General features: G+C 36.7%; 1 protein-coding gene across 1 annotated transcript; it reads right to left on the bottom strand.

The window, feature by feature from the left end:
• Positions 1 to 5,877: 5,877 nt before the first annotated feature.
• Positions 5,878 to 14,928, bottom strand: LOC139785840 (putative ATP-dependent RNA helicase TDRD12). The gene is made up of 17 exons (XM_071725010.1): positions 14,752 to 14,928; positions 14,373 to 14,650; positions 14,093 to 14,295; positions 13,246 to 13,390; positions 13,080 to 13,164; positions 12,826 to 12,990; positions 12,237 to 12,392; positions 11,380 to 11,532; positions 11,053 to 11,299; positions 10,784 to 10,927; positions 10,487 to 10,665; positions 10,265 to 10,390; positions 10,038 to 10,186; positions 9,795 to 9,968; positions 6,499 to 6,667; positions 6,082 to 6,261; positions 5,878 to 6,006 (listed from the first exon to the last, which is right to left on the bottom strand). Exons 1-17 carry the CDS (start codon positions 14,878 to 14,880, stop codon positions 5,878 to 5,880), a joined length of 2,811 nt encoding a protein of 936 aa, XP_071581111.1. The 5' UTR covers positions 14,881 to 14,928.
• Between the last annotated feature and the right edge of the window lie 201 nt (positions 14,929 to 15,129).

Raw genomic sequence — 15,129 nt, 5'->3', positions numbered from 1 at the left:
GGAGAGAGAGAGAGAGAGAGAGAGGAGAGAGAGAGAGAGAGAGAGAGAGAGAGAGAGAGAGAGAGAGAGAGAGAGAGAGAGAGAGAGAGAGAGAGAATTATATTTTCCATCTCTCACACGACACATCTCTCTTTCAAGTGGCACGATTGGTTGGTGTTTCGCCGGGAGCAAAGACTCTCGGGCATCGATAGCCGCGATTGGCCGTCGTCGATCACCGTGTGATGAAACGCGACGCCCCCTTCCCTCTTACCAGCGCGCGAGTTCCGATTGGTTTACCGCCGTCTCGTCTTCCGCGCAACGCCACATCGAGATGTAAATTTTTCCAAACGGAACGCGACACTCGTGCTCGTTGTGTCGTTACGTTTATGGTTTATGAAATAATGTCCGCGTGGCGATATCGCAAGTTAGATCGACGAGAAATTCGCACACCGTGACCGTGGAGCCGTATCGAGACGTATCGATGATAATTGACCGACGTTCGGCACGCGACTCGTCGGAAAAAAATGATTTCGGAAGCGTTAAACGAGCTTTTACGGTCTTTGGCCGTTTATATCATCGACAACGACAAGCCGGTAAGTCTGTCGCGCGATCAATTTGGACAAAAAATAAAATCACCCGCGGTGTGTTTCGTATATATATATATATATATATGGGACGATTCACGTCACTTTTACCCCCCATCTGTCCAAAATTGGTATGGACGGATTTTAATGACCAAGGGCGGAAAATGTTTGTCTTGAAAAGAGCTTTTGAAAGGCGTGTGGCATATATGCGCAATTCAACATGGCGTCATAGTTATGGCTGCTTAAAGGGATAAATTCAAAATTTCAGATCCAACATGGGCAGATAAAACGGTGAAAAGTAACTAAATTCATGTGAAACTCAGTATTTGGGAAATTTTGGGGTCGCTGATTACGAATCTGAACGTAAAATTGTGAAATTCAAAATGGCGGATCCAATATTGCGGATGCAAATATGAGAAACGGACGAAAATTCCAGCAAATGATCTGAAAACTCTTACTGGAAGGTTTTTTGGGTCGCTGATCACGAATTTGTAGCTAATTTGTTTAAAAACAACAGACAAACCGTGTTAATTGAAATTCTACTCTTAGCGTTACCCAGAGATGACGGCGTGGACGTGGCAGAAATTCATCTCCTTTGGAGTGCTTTATTTTCGTGAGTTCCCCTGGCCTCTCACGCTTCGGGGTGCTTTATTTTCGTGAGTTCACCTGTACTGTAGAATGTTCAGTGGTTGCTCACTAGCAGAGTATTTCATGTACTGTAATCTTATTTTGAATTTATCCCTTTAAGCAGCCATAACTATGACGCCATGTTGAATTGCGCATATATGCCACACGCCTTTCGAAAGCTCTTTTCAAGACAAACATTTTCCGCCCTTGGTTATTAAAATCCGTCCATACCAATTTTGGACAGATGGGGGGTAAAAGTGACGTGGATCGTCCCATATATATATATATATATATATATATATATATATATATATATATATATATTCATTTTGTGCTTTTATCGATCAACGCGATAATCAACGCGATGGGAATTTTTTTAGATCACTTACAAACGGCTGAGCGCCGAGTTGCGCGTCCACGTCAACGTGGCGAAACAAATCTTATGGAAATTCTACAAAAAATATTATAAAAGCAACGACATTGAATGCACATATTTGCTAATAGGCCTTCTAAAGGATAAAGGAATGCGCGTGGAGGTTGTTAAAGAATCCGATGTATCTAAAGCTGAAGCCAAGTTTAGTAAAATTACGTCGAAGCACATCTACAGCGTCCACAAACCGCTCGCGGATCTACAACTACTCGCCAGTTTTGGTTCCGGCAATGTAAATTACAGCGCGATAAAGTCGGATGCCTGCAAAAAGCGAAGCGACGAAGAAATACAACTGTTACGTTGGGGTGCAGCTGCTAAAAAGATTGCGATAAACGCGACGAGTTTACAATGTACAAATTCAACGAATCCATCGGGGACCGAAAAAAAATCAACGACGGCGAGCAACGATCGATCGAACGAGCCGCGTAATATGACTGGGAGATTAAAGAATCGCGAAAAACCGTCATCATCGTCGTCGTCCTTCCGAGAACGCGACAGAAACTCGACGACGAATCATATTTTACGAAAGAAGAAGAAGAAGGATTCAGCGAGGAATACAGATTCAAACGTAAAAGATGAAGCTTCGACGGAGACGACGACTAAAGGAGTTGTCGCGGAAAAGGAAAACGACAACACGGTCGAAAAGGATAAAACCTTGATTCGGACGAATAAAGCTTACGCGGAAAAGACTAGATATTCAACCGCTAAAAAACCACCTGCCCGAAACAAATCTGCGAAGCAGACGAGCCTGATGGATTACTTTTTTGTCCGGAAAAAATCTCCCTCGAAATCTGTTTTATCGTAATCAATATGACATCTAATCTCTCGGGGTCCACCATTCTCATCTACAATTTCTCCATTTTCATTCTTTATCAAAGAATTTAATTATTGCTATAAAACATGTTTTTTTCTGACTTTTTTTCAGATTTTGTTTTCAAAATTACTATGCTAATATCAAATATGCTTTCCAAGCATTTGCATATGCATTTGTTATAAATCCTGTGTTGTACAAGGAAAGTCTCGCATTGTATCGAAAAAGCTATTAAGAATAAAAACGTGTTCGATCTGTTATATACGAGCACTTTATATACATCTATTTTCGTCAAAATAATTACGCATAATTTCTACATGTATTAATCTTTTTGTACTTAAGTGTATAAACATTACAAATTATTCACGCTGTGTATAAAAAAAATCACTATTCTATAATAAAGTTAAATCTCAAAGTTCTATAGTTCAGAATTTCTACATTATTTTCTTAATAAGCTATTTATTCAAAAGTTGTAAAAAATGTGAGAAATGGCATTTTCATGTTTTTTTTTTACAAATACTCGATACGCGCGCGCACACACACACGCACACACACACACAAACTAATAATAAACATATTAGCAATTTAATCCAATATACCTGACGAAAATTCACATCATTCGCAGATTTTCTGTATGTATATATGAAAAAAAAAAAAATTATCGCCGCTGTCCACGAAAATACACAATATGTATATCTATAAAATCTTAATATATCTTGCGAATATATTAAAAAGGGATCTATTAAAGCAAAATATTTATATTTTTCTGGAATTAAATTTATAAAATATTTGACTAGCAATATTTTACGTATATAATTCTGCTTATATTAAAATTATGTTTTATACGCGCGCGCACACAAATTGTCCGTTTTCCAGCAGTGGAACGCAATTATTTTTATAGTAGTAGATATTTTAATCATATCGATGGACTCGCAGAATTTTGCTTTTCCGGCAAAATTATATCTTTTATTCTACAAAAACATATGTAAATTGGATTTGTTTCTTTAAACGTATTTTACCAGTTACCTGTGACAAGCACACAATTACACATTTCAATTTACAATTAAATAACATATATAAATTCTCAAGAAACGCAACGCTGTAATCGCAACAACGTTCTGTCTTTTCCAAAAAATTTCCATCATTTCAGCAAACCGGGTGGTCCGACCTATGAAACATTGATATTATATATGTATTACACATATTGATATTTTTTCCCACAATAAAAGTAAATTCGGGTGCTATATTTACCGTAAACGCCGCTCATAATGCTTCTCAGAGTTTTCATCAAAGCAGCGAATGGAACTCCGTTCTTCTTGGCAAAATTCTTCCAGATACGATGCCATCCAAACAGTCTTGTAATTACTAGCATCCATTTCAACTAATTCCGCGTTCAATAGTTTAATCGCGTCTGAAATAATAACATGTAACGTGACTCTGCTTTGACCGATTGGGACTCGATACCTTTTTCGTTGGACGAAGAAAGATATCGATATACCGGAATATTCAGCTTGTTTAACATTTGGCATAGAAGATGGAACAATCCATAAAAATGCTAAATCTTTTTCGACGAGATCATTGAGCGTCGATATTCTATTCTGTGCCCACTTTAATGTAGTTAATATGTGATTATCATCCAATTGCAAATTTCCATCATTTTTCCTAAAATAGAAATGTGTACAAATTTCTTAAAAGGTAAGAATATTTTCAACAATGCTTCTATATATGTATATATAGAATTAAATACCGTTACATACCATTCGGCGAATACTTCTAACGCTAATTTTTTAATTCTTTCAATAAAAAATTTACTCAATAAAAAAGAAACGCTCGGACGTGAACGTTGCTATTGTTCGACGATGAACACAGACGACTTGGATTTTAACGACATTTTTCTCACGACCGATTTCGACACGACTTTACCAACTCTGGGAGAATAAAATCATCTCGATCGTCGACCGTGCGCGAGTACGACCGACGTTACGTCTCCACAACGATGCACTCTGCGTAATCAACTTTTATAAATTTATCCAACATTCGTAGCTTTTCAGTTTTTCCTACCTTTCGCGACAATTGTTTATCCACGTTAGCGTACGATACACAACGCGCACATTCGAGACACGTGTATCCGTAAAAAATATTTGTAGGATATAAATACATACGTTACGTTACCGAGATGTGCCACGCGACTCGCGCGATCGTTTAACAACGGATTTCGTCGACCCAACGTAGAATCGAACGTTTCTCTTTTTACTTTTCAACGTTGAGCGCTTCAGTTGAAATTCCATCTCGGAATTTACCATGGAAATTAACTCGAATGATTTATTTGAAAAATAACATTATATTTATTTGTCCCATGTAGCGAATCGTAGTTTGTAAAAAAAGCTTCTTTGCCAATAATTCGTAATTTGAATAATCGTTGTTGGATACCTCGATGTTTTCGCAAAAAGAAAAAATTTACTTATAATTCATTGGGAAAAATTCCGGGAGACATATATACGAGATGTGTAAATTTGTATCCGTCATTCTAGAATTGAGAGTCAACCAACCGTCGAACATTCCGTATTGAGATACATAATTATATCTAAGAAATTCATTTGTAAAAGATCCATGTTCGCCTAATATTTTCATTCACACTCGATAATCTGTATTCACATTTATTAAGTTTCAATATTGATACACAGAAATCTCAAAATATTTACCCTCAACCGTGGCGGTAAAATCCCTGGAATTCCTATTTATTTTGATCGATATTTCATTTATTCTAAAAAAAATTTAATTTGGTTCTACACAAAGTACTGGAAAATATATAAAAAATAGAACAGCAAGTACGCATACAGAGAGAGAATGGAACGACCAATTATATTTATTTCACTTTATTTTTCATATCTAAAAGTTTATACCTAAAAGGAAGCCCTGGAACTCTACACTGTTAAAGGTTAGAGGATGAAATTTAAACCAATACCATGAGTTAGATTTATTTTGTTATTTTTAACTATCATGTGCGTCAAAATTTATTAGTTTGAAACAAAATAGGATTATTTTAACTCCATTGGTTTAGTCAAATTAACATTGTTTTAGTTAAAATAACTACATATTGAGTAAGAGCAGTGGCGACCTATGGAATAGTTAAAAATTACTCAAAATTGAGTTTAATTTAACCCTATGAATTTAACAGTGTATACATCCACCGGTATGCAATGTCCGCGGTTAAAAGAAATACAAAATAATAAACGAATCTTCGTACGCAGTTATGCGTAAAGGAAGTATACAAAACATACGAATAAATATTGTATCAATCTTTTCTTATAAATATACGTAAAAAAAAACGATAGTAAAAGTCTACTTCATTTGTGCGCGGCACTTATATCGCGTCACCCATTGATTTCCGTCGTCGACCCACAGTTTCCGCAAAGTTTCAGCAGACTCGATATGTGATTGTCGTTTTAAACTGCAAAATTCCCCAAGAGTAATTCCTTTTTTAAAGAAACGCCCATCGAGTCGGGGTGACCGATTGACTTTGTTTCAATTTTCACGTCGTCCAACCATATTGTATTACCAAAGTGAAGGCAAATCTGCGAATAATTCATTCGTCATATATTTTCCTTCTATCGTTAGAGTTTTCTCTCACTAATCCGACAAACTCTTACTTTTATAACGATATAAGACCCTCCGTCAAAATTTTCCGCGAACCACTCGCGCACCTGTTCGTCGGTATATCGATTCCACATATATTCCTCGTCCCGTGGTGCTACACCGGCTAAAAATATTTCGACAACGTGCGTCGGAAGATTTAATAATTCCTCTGGGATGTGCATTAATTTACGTACCTAAAATAGCAAACGATTCGTTTGTAACAAGAAGAAAAATTATAAATAACACACTTGGATCTACATAATGATATTTCATATTTAATATGAAACGTGACGATTGATATATTATTTTTTGAGAGATATTCAACGTTGTCGAAAAAAAATGTTGAATGCAAAACCACGAATAAAATATTAAATAATATTAAATAATATATAATGATATATATATTATTATATAGATATATATAATCTTACGTCAATATATTCGTGTATAATACCGCTGTCGATACATCTCACATCTACGAATTTTTCATCCAAATAATTCCCGTCACATCTGACGCGTCTGATCTGTACTCGTTTAAACGCGTCACGAGTTTCCTCCAAAACGCAAATATCACCTACGTTTGTCGAGTTACATATTTTCCTATAATTAAATATACATATACGATAATTGCAAAAGGGAACAGAACCGCGATGCGTGATGTACGATCAATTAAAGAGAAAAACGTCATTTTAGCGGTCCAGACTGTTTGCGCATCTTGGTATAGCCTAACGATAACAATTGTATTCCCCAACGATATCGCGCGTGAATTTTATATACTTTTTTTTCCAAACTCAGAAAATTGCGCCGAGTTTTTGTCGATCTTGAACAACATAGCTCTTTGTTTAGAACGGTAAATCCACATATTTTAATCGATAATTCATTTAAATTTTAACGCTAATAAACTTAATAAGCATCCTTATTAAATCACCGTAAAGAATTTATCGCGAACAATATCACCCTAATTCAGGCTTCGAACCCCCTGGACCTCATCAGCTCGTAATAAGAAAACTGCGCGCCGATTTTTTATCGATCTTTAAAACACAGTCCTTTTGGATATACAAGGTATTGTCTTAATGTCTGACACAGCCTCCTGAATTTCGAAAATAACATTAGATATGAAAACGACACCGGAAACACGTGTTGAATTATTTGAATTAGGGACTGCTTATTTTAGGCCAAAAATAAATTTTTCAGCCCCAAGGGCGGCGGGAAGGCGCAAATAAAAATTTTAAATAGGAACGAGCTACAAATTGTAGCTCGTTTTAAAGGTCTAGTAAAAAATAATTTTTTTTGTCAAAAACCGCAGGTCGCTACAACTCCCCTATCAAAAATTATGGCGAGAGGGGGGGGGGAGAGGTTAAAGTTACAAAAGGACCTTTCTCGACATTACAAAAGGCATTCTTTGTGATTTTATTTTACGGTTCCCAAGAGATTTGGGGGGGGGGGGAGGAGGGGCGCTCTAATTAGAAAGGTTCCGGCCTCCTTCCCAATAAAAATTTTTTACTCGCACCCCCCTCTACCCCAGGAGGCTGAGAGATTTTTTTGGTATAAAATAAGCAGCCCTTTTGAAATATACCGAACATGTTTCAACGTTTCTGGCAGAATTCAAAATCGTTTCCGAGATCCAGGAATCTAGGTCGGGAACTTTAGAGATACCCTTCCATGTATATACGGGATCTTATTTTAATCAACGCACTTGAATTTCTTCGAAATCGAGATACGAGATATCAAATTCCTGTTTTTACAAGGTTGTACGGTATCGAGGGAAGACATATTTGATAAAAGAAATTTAATCTTGAGTATAGAAGCGTTATACGATTCAATAAAGATCAATTTCAATTTTTAAATGGCAACATAATTTTTTTAACACATACGTTCGTAGCTCTTCTCATCGCGAACTCAACGCGCTATGAGACTGAGCCGTTCCTAGCTACGAATAATATTAATTTTTACATTTGCAATATTCTAAAATTGAACGCGTCTACGAGAAGCAAATTATTTTAAATAATTTTTAATTTTTTTACAACAATCAATTTCTTTCGTTATTCCAAGTATAAAAGTATCAAGCTCGTGTCGAAAAGTGAATAGGGGAGACCGGGGCTAAAAAGTCTACGGGGTAAATACGTCTAATCAAATATCTCGGAACCTGTATATTGTGCGAACTCGCTATTAACATTGTAAACGCTGCTTATAGTACCCATGTGACCAACGGAGTTTCGGCAGGTTACCTGCCGTGTTATGATTTTTACGAAGGCAAACGTGTTTTCGAAAGGTGAAAGTTACATTTTCTGCGCGTGGAAATTTTGTAATATCTGCAATAATATTTGCTCTCCAAATCTCGAGGTACGTGATTATAAAGAGTAATGCATGCTGAACACGAATCCAGTGTAGTTTTTTCATTATCGTTGATGTCTAATATTTCGTGGGCGATCAAACCTGAAACTTGTGTTTGGGGCTAATCGGTCAGTAAGCACCCGGGGCTGGTCCGCCAGTCTCGTCACTGTGGCGCACCGGGCGCACGACTTCAGCTCACGGCGATTTCAGGTTAGGTGTCCCTCGAGCGTGATTCTGTCTTCCCTTGCACGTGCGTCAGTTTGTGTAGGAGGGAAATGGTACGCACGTATCGTCGCAAAACGGGTGTTTTGGCCGACCGAAAAGATGGCGGACCGTTGTTTTCGAGATCGCTCACGCTCACGGCACGTCGGCGAGGTACGGCGAGGCACGGCACGGCTCTGAGATCCCGCGATTTCCGCGCGAGAGTTGACATGCCGCGCGCGCGGTAGATCGTCCCGACTCCCGGCCGCGGTAAATCGTCGTTGTTGGTCGTTGTGTCAGTGACAGTCGCGCGTGCAACCGCATCGTCCAGCGTTCGCCGCATCGTCTCGGCGTCATTGTCGCCGCCGTTGTAGTGGTGGTGGTGTCGGTGGTGGTCATCGTCGTCGTCGTCGTCGTCGTCGTGGTGGTCATCGTCGTCGTCGTCGTCGTCGTGGTGGTCGTGGCCGTCGTCGTCGTGGTGGTCGTGGCCGTCGTCGTCGTGGTGGTCGTGGCCGTCGTCGTCGTCGTCGTCGGCGCGTCGAGGAATCGGCGCGAGGACGCCGTCGAGTCGGTAAAATGGTTGCGCTCCACCGCGAGCTTTTCTAACCCCCCTGTCGCTATTTATCGCTCCCCGCGAGAAACGCGGCTTGGTTAGGTTGCTCGAGGGTCCGCGCTGATCCTATGGCACCGGAACGCCGTCACGCGTATTCCCCGTGGTTGCCCGCGTTGACAATGTGACGTGCCGTTGGGGAGTTTACGATTTGGTTAACCTCTGTATTCACGTGCCTAAATTGTTTTATGGAATAGGTAAAACAATTATTTTTTAATAATGTTTTGCATAAAAATGTTAAATAAATTTTTATATTTTTCTCTTAAAAAACAATTATTAAAATGTATCCTATCATTTTTCAGGATTAGATGTACGTATATGTATTGAAAATGCAGTGTGGCGGATTAGCCCCGGGGGTGGCGGTTCAACCCCGGCATTTTTGAGATTTCAATTTTTCCACCGTTGTCGTTTTTGCTCTATACCGGTTAAACAAAGCAACATAGATAAAAATTTCCTATATAAATTTTGTAGCTAAAGGTTCACTCTTTACAGTGGTATACCACATTTAACTAACATTATTTATTTTCTTGTTAAAAATCGGCACCGAAAAAAAACTGGCGGTTTAGCCCCGGTCTCCCCTACCTATTTTTAATATTTCCGTAATAATTTTGTATTTTAGCCGTAGTTTGCGCGTCCTCAACGTTGGAGTACGTAATTTTTTTCGTTTCATCGGAACGTGGAATATGTTCGATAATTCTCGCGGAAAAATGCGTCGTATCGTGAACATATAATACCGTCAACTTTATCTCGTCGTTGCTGTAAAAAAATAAAAGACGTTGAAAATATTAGATAACAATACGACGAGCTAATAGGAAAATTACTTACATCAGTATATTTGCTATTGGCGCATCGATTTCAGGAAGAATACAATGTCTGAATACACAGATATTTTGCTCTTGGCAGAAGCCAAATGATTTCACATTGTCACACAGAGCACAGTCCTGTTTATCCCTCTCTAATGTAATTGCTATTCGCTGGAATCGTAATTCATAAATAACCAAAAAATCGTAATAAATTGATATTTTGATGGGGTAACATCTCGGTTAGCTTACCCGAACGTAGTCTAACATTTCCGGAGATATTACAATTTTTATTCGCTGCAGTATTTTAATTATACTTAGAAATTCCACATCGTTGTTCTCGTTAATAATTATACTAATTTTAGAATTAGTAACATCCTTAAATTTAAAATAGTATTAGTTGCGGAAATATAAATATAATAACCCCCGCTCGGTAAAATAAATAAGCAATCTTATGTCCATTGCAATAATTACCCGCGACATATTGTCTTTTAGTGAAAACCTGCGATCGAATTGATTTCCGTGTTTCAACGATACCGAATAATGTATCAGCCATTGAATATTGGTAAAATTAAGGTCGGACAGTACTGGATCGGTACATATCAATACCGGATAACAACCCCATACACATGATATCCAACTTTTTCGTAAAACTGCAAATACACGAATCAATATATATAATTTTCCAAAAGATAAAAAACACCCATTAAACCAATATAAATTTAGATAAAAAATAAAACATTTCTTAACGCGATTAAATGGTCATCGTACCTCGTATATCGAGCGATCTCATATTTTCATGAATCAGTAGAGTTTTCTTCGTCAAAGTTAAAAAATTATTTAACTCTTCGGCCTCTTTGGCGTTTACGCATACTATCGCTGTTCTCAATGTGGCGCAATCGTCCTTCAACAGATCTAACGTTGAAACAATTCCCAAAATCACATCAGAAATCTAATATTTTATGTATAATTAATATAATTAATCGACAATCCATTCGTCCAGGCCAAATTTTCATATTTTATTCGCAAATTTTTCTTACCAAATATTTTTTTATTCCTATACGTAGACCTCAAAATGTAAAGTTTCGGACATATTGACTTAAAAACAACAGCTTCTATAAATGACGCGATGCATATATACGGATTATACATCGCGAAACGTACAAATTTCTCAATCCGACCCGTCCAGTTTGCAGCGGATATAATTATCCGCAATATCGGCCTATCGTCATCCCCTCGTGGTTCACGGTTCTCGATTATCTTATGTTTTTCGATGAGTTCTCCCATCTATTGAAAAATTGAAAACAATTCTAGAAATTTTCAAACGTCAATTAATCGTAGATACAAATGTGGTTTCACTCACTGACCGAGTCGTAATATTTATCCAAAATTATATCGGCATTGTCGAGCACTAAATAAGAAAGTCTATCGAACGACAATATATTTTTGTACTCGTTCGAGAATCGAGCCAAGTATCGCGGTGTGGTCACTAAAATTTGACAGCCGCTGTACATCGTTGCCTGAAAAAAGCAAAAATGAAGAGTTCCTCTGCTTCTATACAGCTACGCACCTTTTCTCGGTACGGTAAATATTCGCCACTCGGCATTATTAAACGACCGACGAGACGCCTGGGTACTCGCGCAGTTACGCGAAAACCCAAATTTCTGTTTAACATTTTCTAAAATTAATTTTTATTTATCGATAGTAACGTACAGCGAAGATATTTAAAACATATTTAAATAAGAAATTTAAAAATTATTGTACATTTAATAATTATTTTCCAAGTAGAAAAACAAATTCAGTAGAATTCAAGCTAGGAAAGTCTGATTACGGTAAATTTCGAGGGCGTGTAGTACCAAACCCAAACCAATATTACATTTTCTACAACGTTGCGCGCTGTCTTTTGCACGTTTTATTACGATGCATCTCAACGGATTTCTCCTTTCGAACCTTTCACACGTCATTGTTGTACGCAAACACATGGTCTTTTTTTATAAGAAAAAAAAATAATAACAAGTATCTTTTCAATTCGATAATGATGTAAAATGAACGATCAATAGCAACAACGCCAAAACATACTTTATTTGAAAATCAAACGATCGACACACGGCTGTAAACGTAAACGCTTAGCACAGTGGCTGTGTCGATCAAAATCGACGATTAACGACGAAAAGGTACAAAAAGATATTCAATTTTCGTAAAAAATATAGATAGATATATTTACCGCTACCGATCGATCCGATTTGCCGTTAAATGCCGCGACGCATCTTATATCGTCGAATGACCGTAGAAATGACTGGCACAGAGATCGAACGGAGATTACTTCAACTGACGAGGCACATAAAATTAATGCCAACGGACGAGTCGGGCTACGTGTTTCCTGAAACAGATATCATTTATATCGATTAACATGTTCCATCCTGGACTTACCATTCGGACAATTTGAAAATTTTAGCTTTTCGATTATTATAGATAATATAAGTATTTTCCATATTTAACGTTAATATTAAATAAACAGTTTAATAAAAATATCTACTTTATTTCGCATTGCATTAGACACACTTTTCTTTATATTTTTTGTTTTTGTAATTATTACGGAACGCTAAACGAGCGGAGACGAAATCACGTAAAATTAATCCGGTAATGGAATGTGTTGATAAATGAATTTTTTTACACACACGTACGCACGTATGTATATTTTATCGATATAAATTTGTAAGATATATTTTGCTTAGGCACAACGCTTAGAAAACTTGATAAAAATTTAAGACATTTTGTTTTTTATAACACTCGTATAAACAAAATTTCTCTACCTCTTTACGTTTAGCTATCTGACCACAAACAGCCATTGCGCATCCGCTCGTTTTACCACATTGCGACGATCCAACAGCAACAACGTCTAATCCATTGTTTATAGCTGGCACTATACAAGATTGAAGTTTTCTCAGTCTAGTAAAGTTGATGCCCTCGGTCCAACCCTAAAAAAGATATATTTCAAAATATATTTTTATTACACTCTTATAATCAATCGAATTACCGTCCGAAATGCATTTACTGAATTATATACCTCAAGTATTCCATAAGGATATCTCAGGTCCGTAATGTCACTCAAGACATCGCAGTCTATCGAACTCTGTATCAAAATCTCCTCGCTGATGACAAATAGCAAAAAAACATAAGAAACATAAATATTCCTATATAATCAATTATACGATATACTTGTGTATTTTTACCTGAGAAAAAATTTTGTGCGAGATTTATCAGGTATATTAATACACGTTGCCTCGTTCCTTCTTTCTCTGTCCCGTGAAAACTTTACATGGAAAATGTACCACTGTTCTTTAAGTTGCGTGGGCATTTCGACGAGATTCAATAAATCTATATACCAATAAAATTATAGCGTATCGCGTTATCATTCAAATGTTATTAAATTGAAGTTTAAGAGTTAATAAAAGTGACGAATAAAACAATTTTTGAGCAATCGAATAAGAATGTTAAAAAAATAAACTAAAATCAAACTAGATTTATCTGAAAAGTTACGAAAAAAACCGGTTAACGTTTCAAATTCAAACGATACTTGGACTTTTTTCCGGAATATTACGACAAAAAAATTCCAAGAAATTACCATTAAACGGACGAAATGAAATAATTATATCCTACGAATAAAACAAAATCAGCTTCGCGGGTTAAAACGTTGGAATAATTAAATCGGGAAAACTGAGATCAAAATAAAACATAAAATAATTAGTCGAAGATTAAAAATTAACGTGGAGATGTTAAAAATACGGTAACACTTCTACGATGAGAATCCATCAAAAATAACCGTAGTAACGAACACATTCTTCGTTGGAAAGTGTCACAAAATGTTGAAAGTCCAAAAGTCCAACTCGTGACGAAAATTACAAGTGCAAAATAAATAGTGACAAATTCCGACGAAGAGAAATAATTCCAAAAATTGGCTATCGGCAGGAATATCCGATTAGCGCGAAAATACGCGACCAACAAAAATCTATTTTAATAGATAATATAAAATTTTAATAGATTTATTTTGGTCAAGTATCACTTGAGATATCAACGTACCTCCTTCTATATATAATGCGTGATAATTAATGATTAATGCTTCGCTCAACAATATGACAGTTTTATCAATGGAACAATAAAACTCTCCGTATTCTCTTCCATTTCTTTCGTCCGTGACTAAATGATCAAAGTGTACAATTTCAGATGTGCCGAGAAGACGTTTTGTAAATCGAATGGCTTCTTCGGTCCACTTTTCTACAACACTTTAAGTAGTTGCAATCTGTTAAACATTTTTCGTAAAGAAACCACAAAAAACTCTGTAATTGAATTAAAATCTTACACCGCCGTCGTAGCGTTGTAATCATTTGACGCGACACGATTCTCTTTCATACAAATCGGCAAAACACCAAATACACCCACGGTTTTCGACAAATACTCATCGGGGACAACATCTCGTGGAAGTATACGAAATTCATCCCTAGTTAATTCAACGCTAGTACCATGATCCACTAAAAGAATACAATATGTTTCATCCGTTTTAATACGAGTTATTAAACCACGGGAAAAGACGGCTTGTAAATTTCTTTCATCTCGACGCATAAGATGTATAAAAACCGTCTGCAAGATAAAGAGTATCTTATATTACGAGAAATGTAACTTGTATAAGATATCAGATAATTATAACTCTCATACGTAACGGGAGAACGTGAGAAACTTACGTCGCCAATTTTAACATTTTTCTCATCTTTTTTCTGCTCCAAAAAAGTAGATGTTTTCATAAAACTTATCAACTTTGATTGAATCGTACAGAGTGTCTTTTTGTGCTTTTCAACATCATACGCTCTCATGATACATGGATTCTGTACGTTTCCTACTTTTATCGCTTTGGCCGTAGGAGGAATGACTGTATCTGAAATTAAATAAAGATTTAATAGTTGAGTAATTTAATTTGTCTAATGTATCGTTGCTATAAATAAAGTATAAACACATTACCTCGACGCTCGCGTAACTTTGTCCATGTTTTGAGAATTATTGCCCTGAAACGAAGAGATTTGTAATATTTTACAATCATATCCAAAAAAATTCTTGTATTTATT

This window comes from Temnothorax nylanderi, unplaced genomic scaffold (assembly GCF_030848795.1).
Source record: "Temnothorax nylanderi isolate EJ_2023f unplaced genomic scaffold, tnyl_v1.0 TNYL_tig0898_pilon, whole genome shotgun sequence".
NCBI classification, from domain to species: domain Eukaryota; kingdom Metazoa; phylum Arthropoda; class Insecta; order Hymenoptera; family Formicidae; genus Temnothorax; species Temnothorax nylanderi.
The sequence above is the reverse complement of the archived record's forward strand: the minus strand, read 5'-3'. Positions and strand labels throughout refer to the sequence as shown.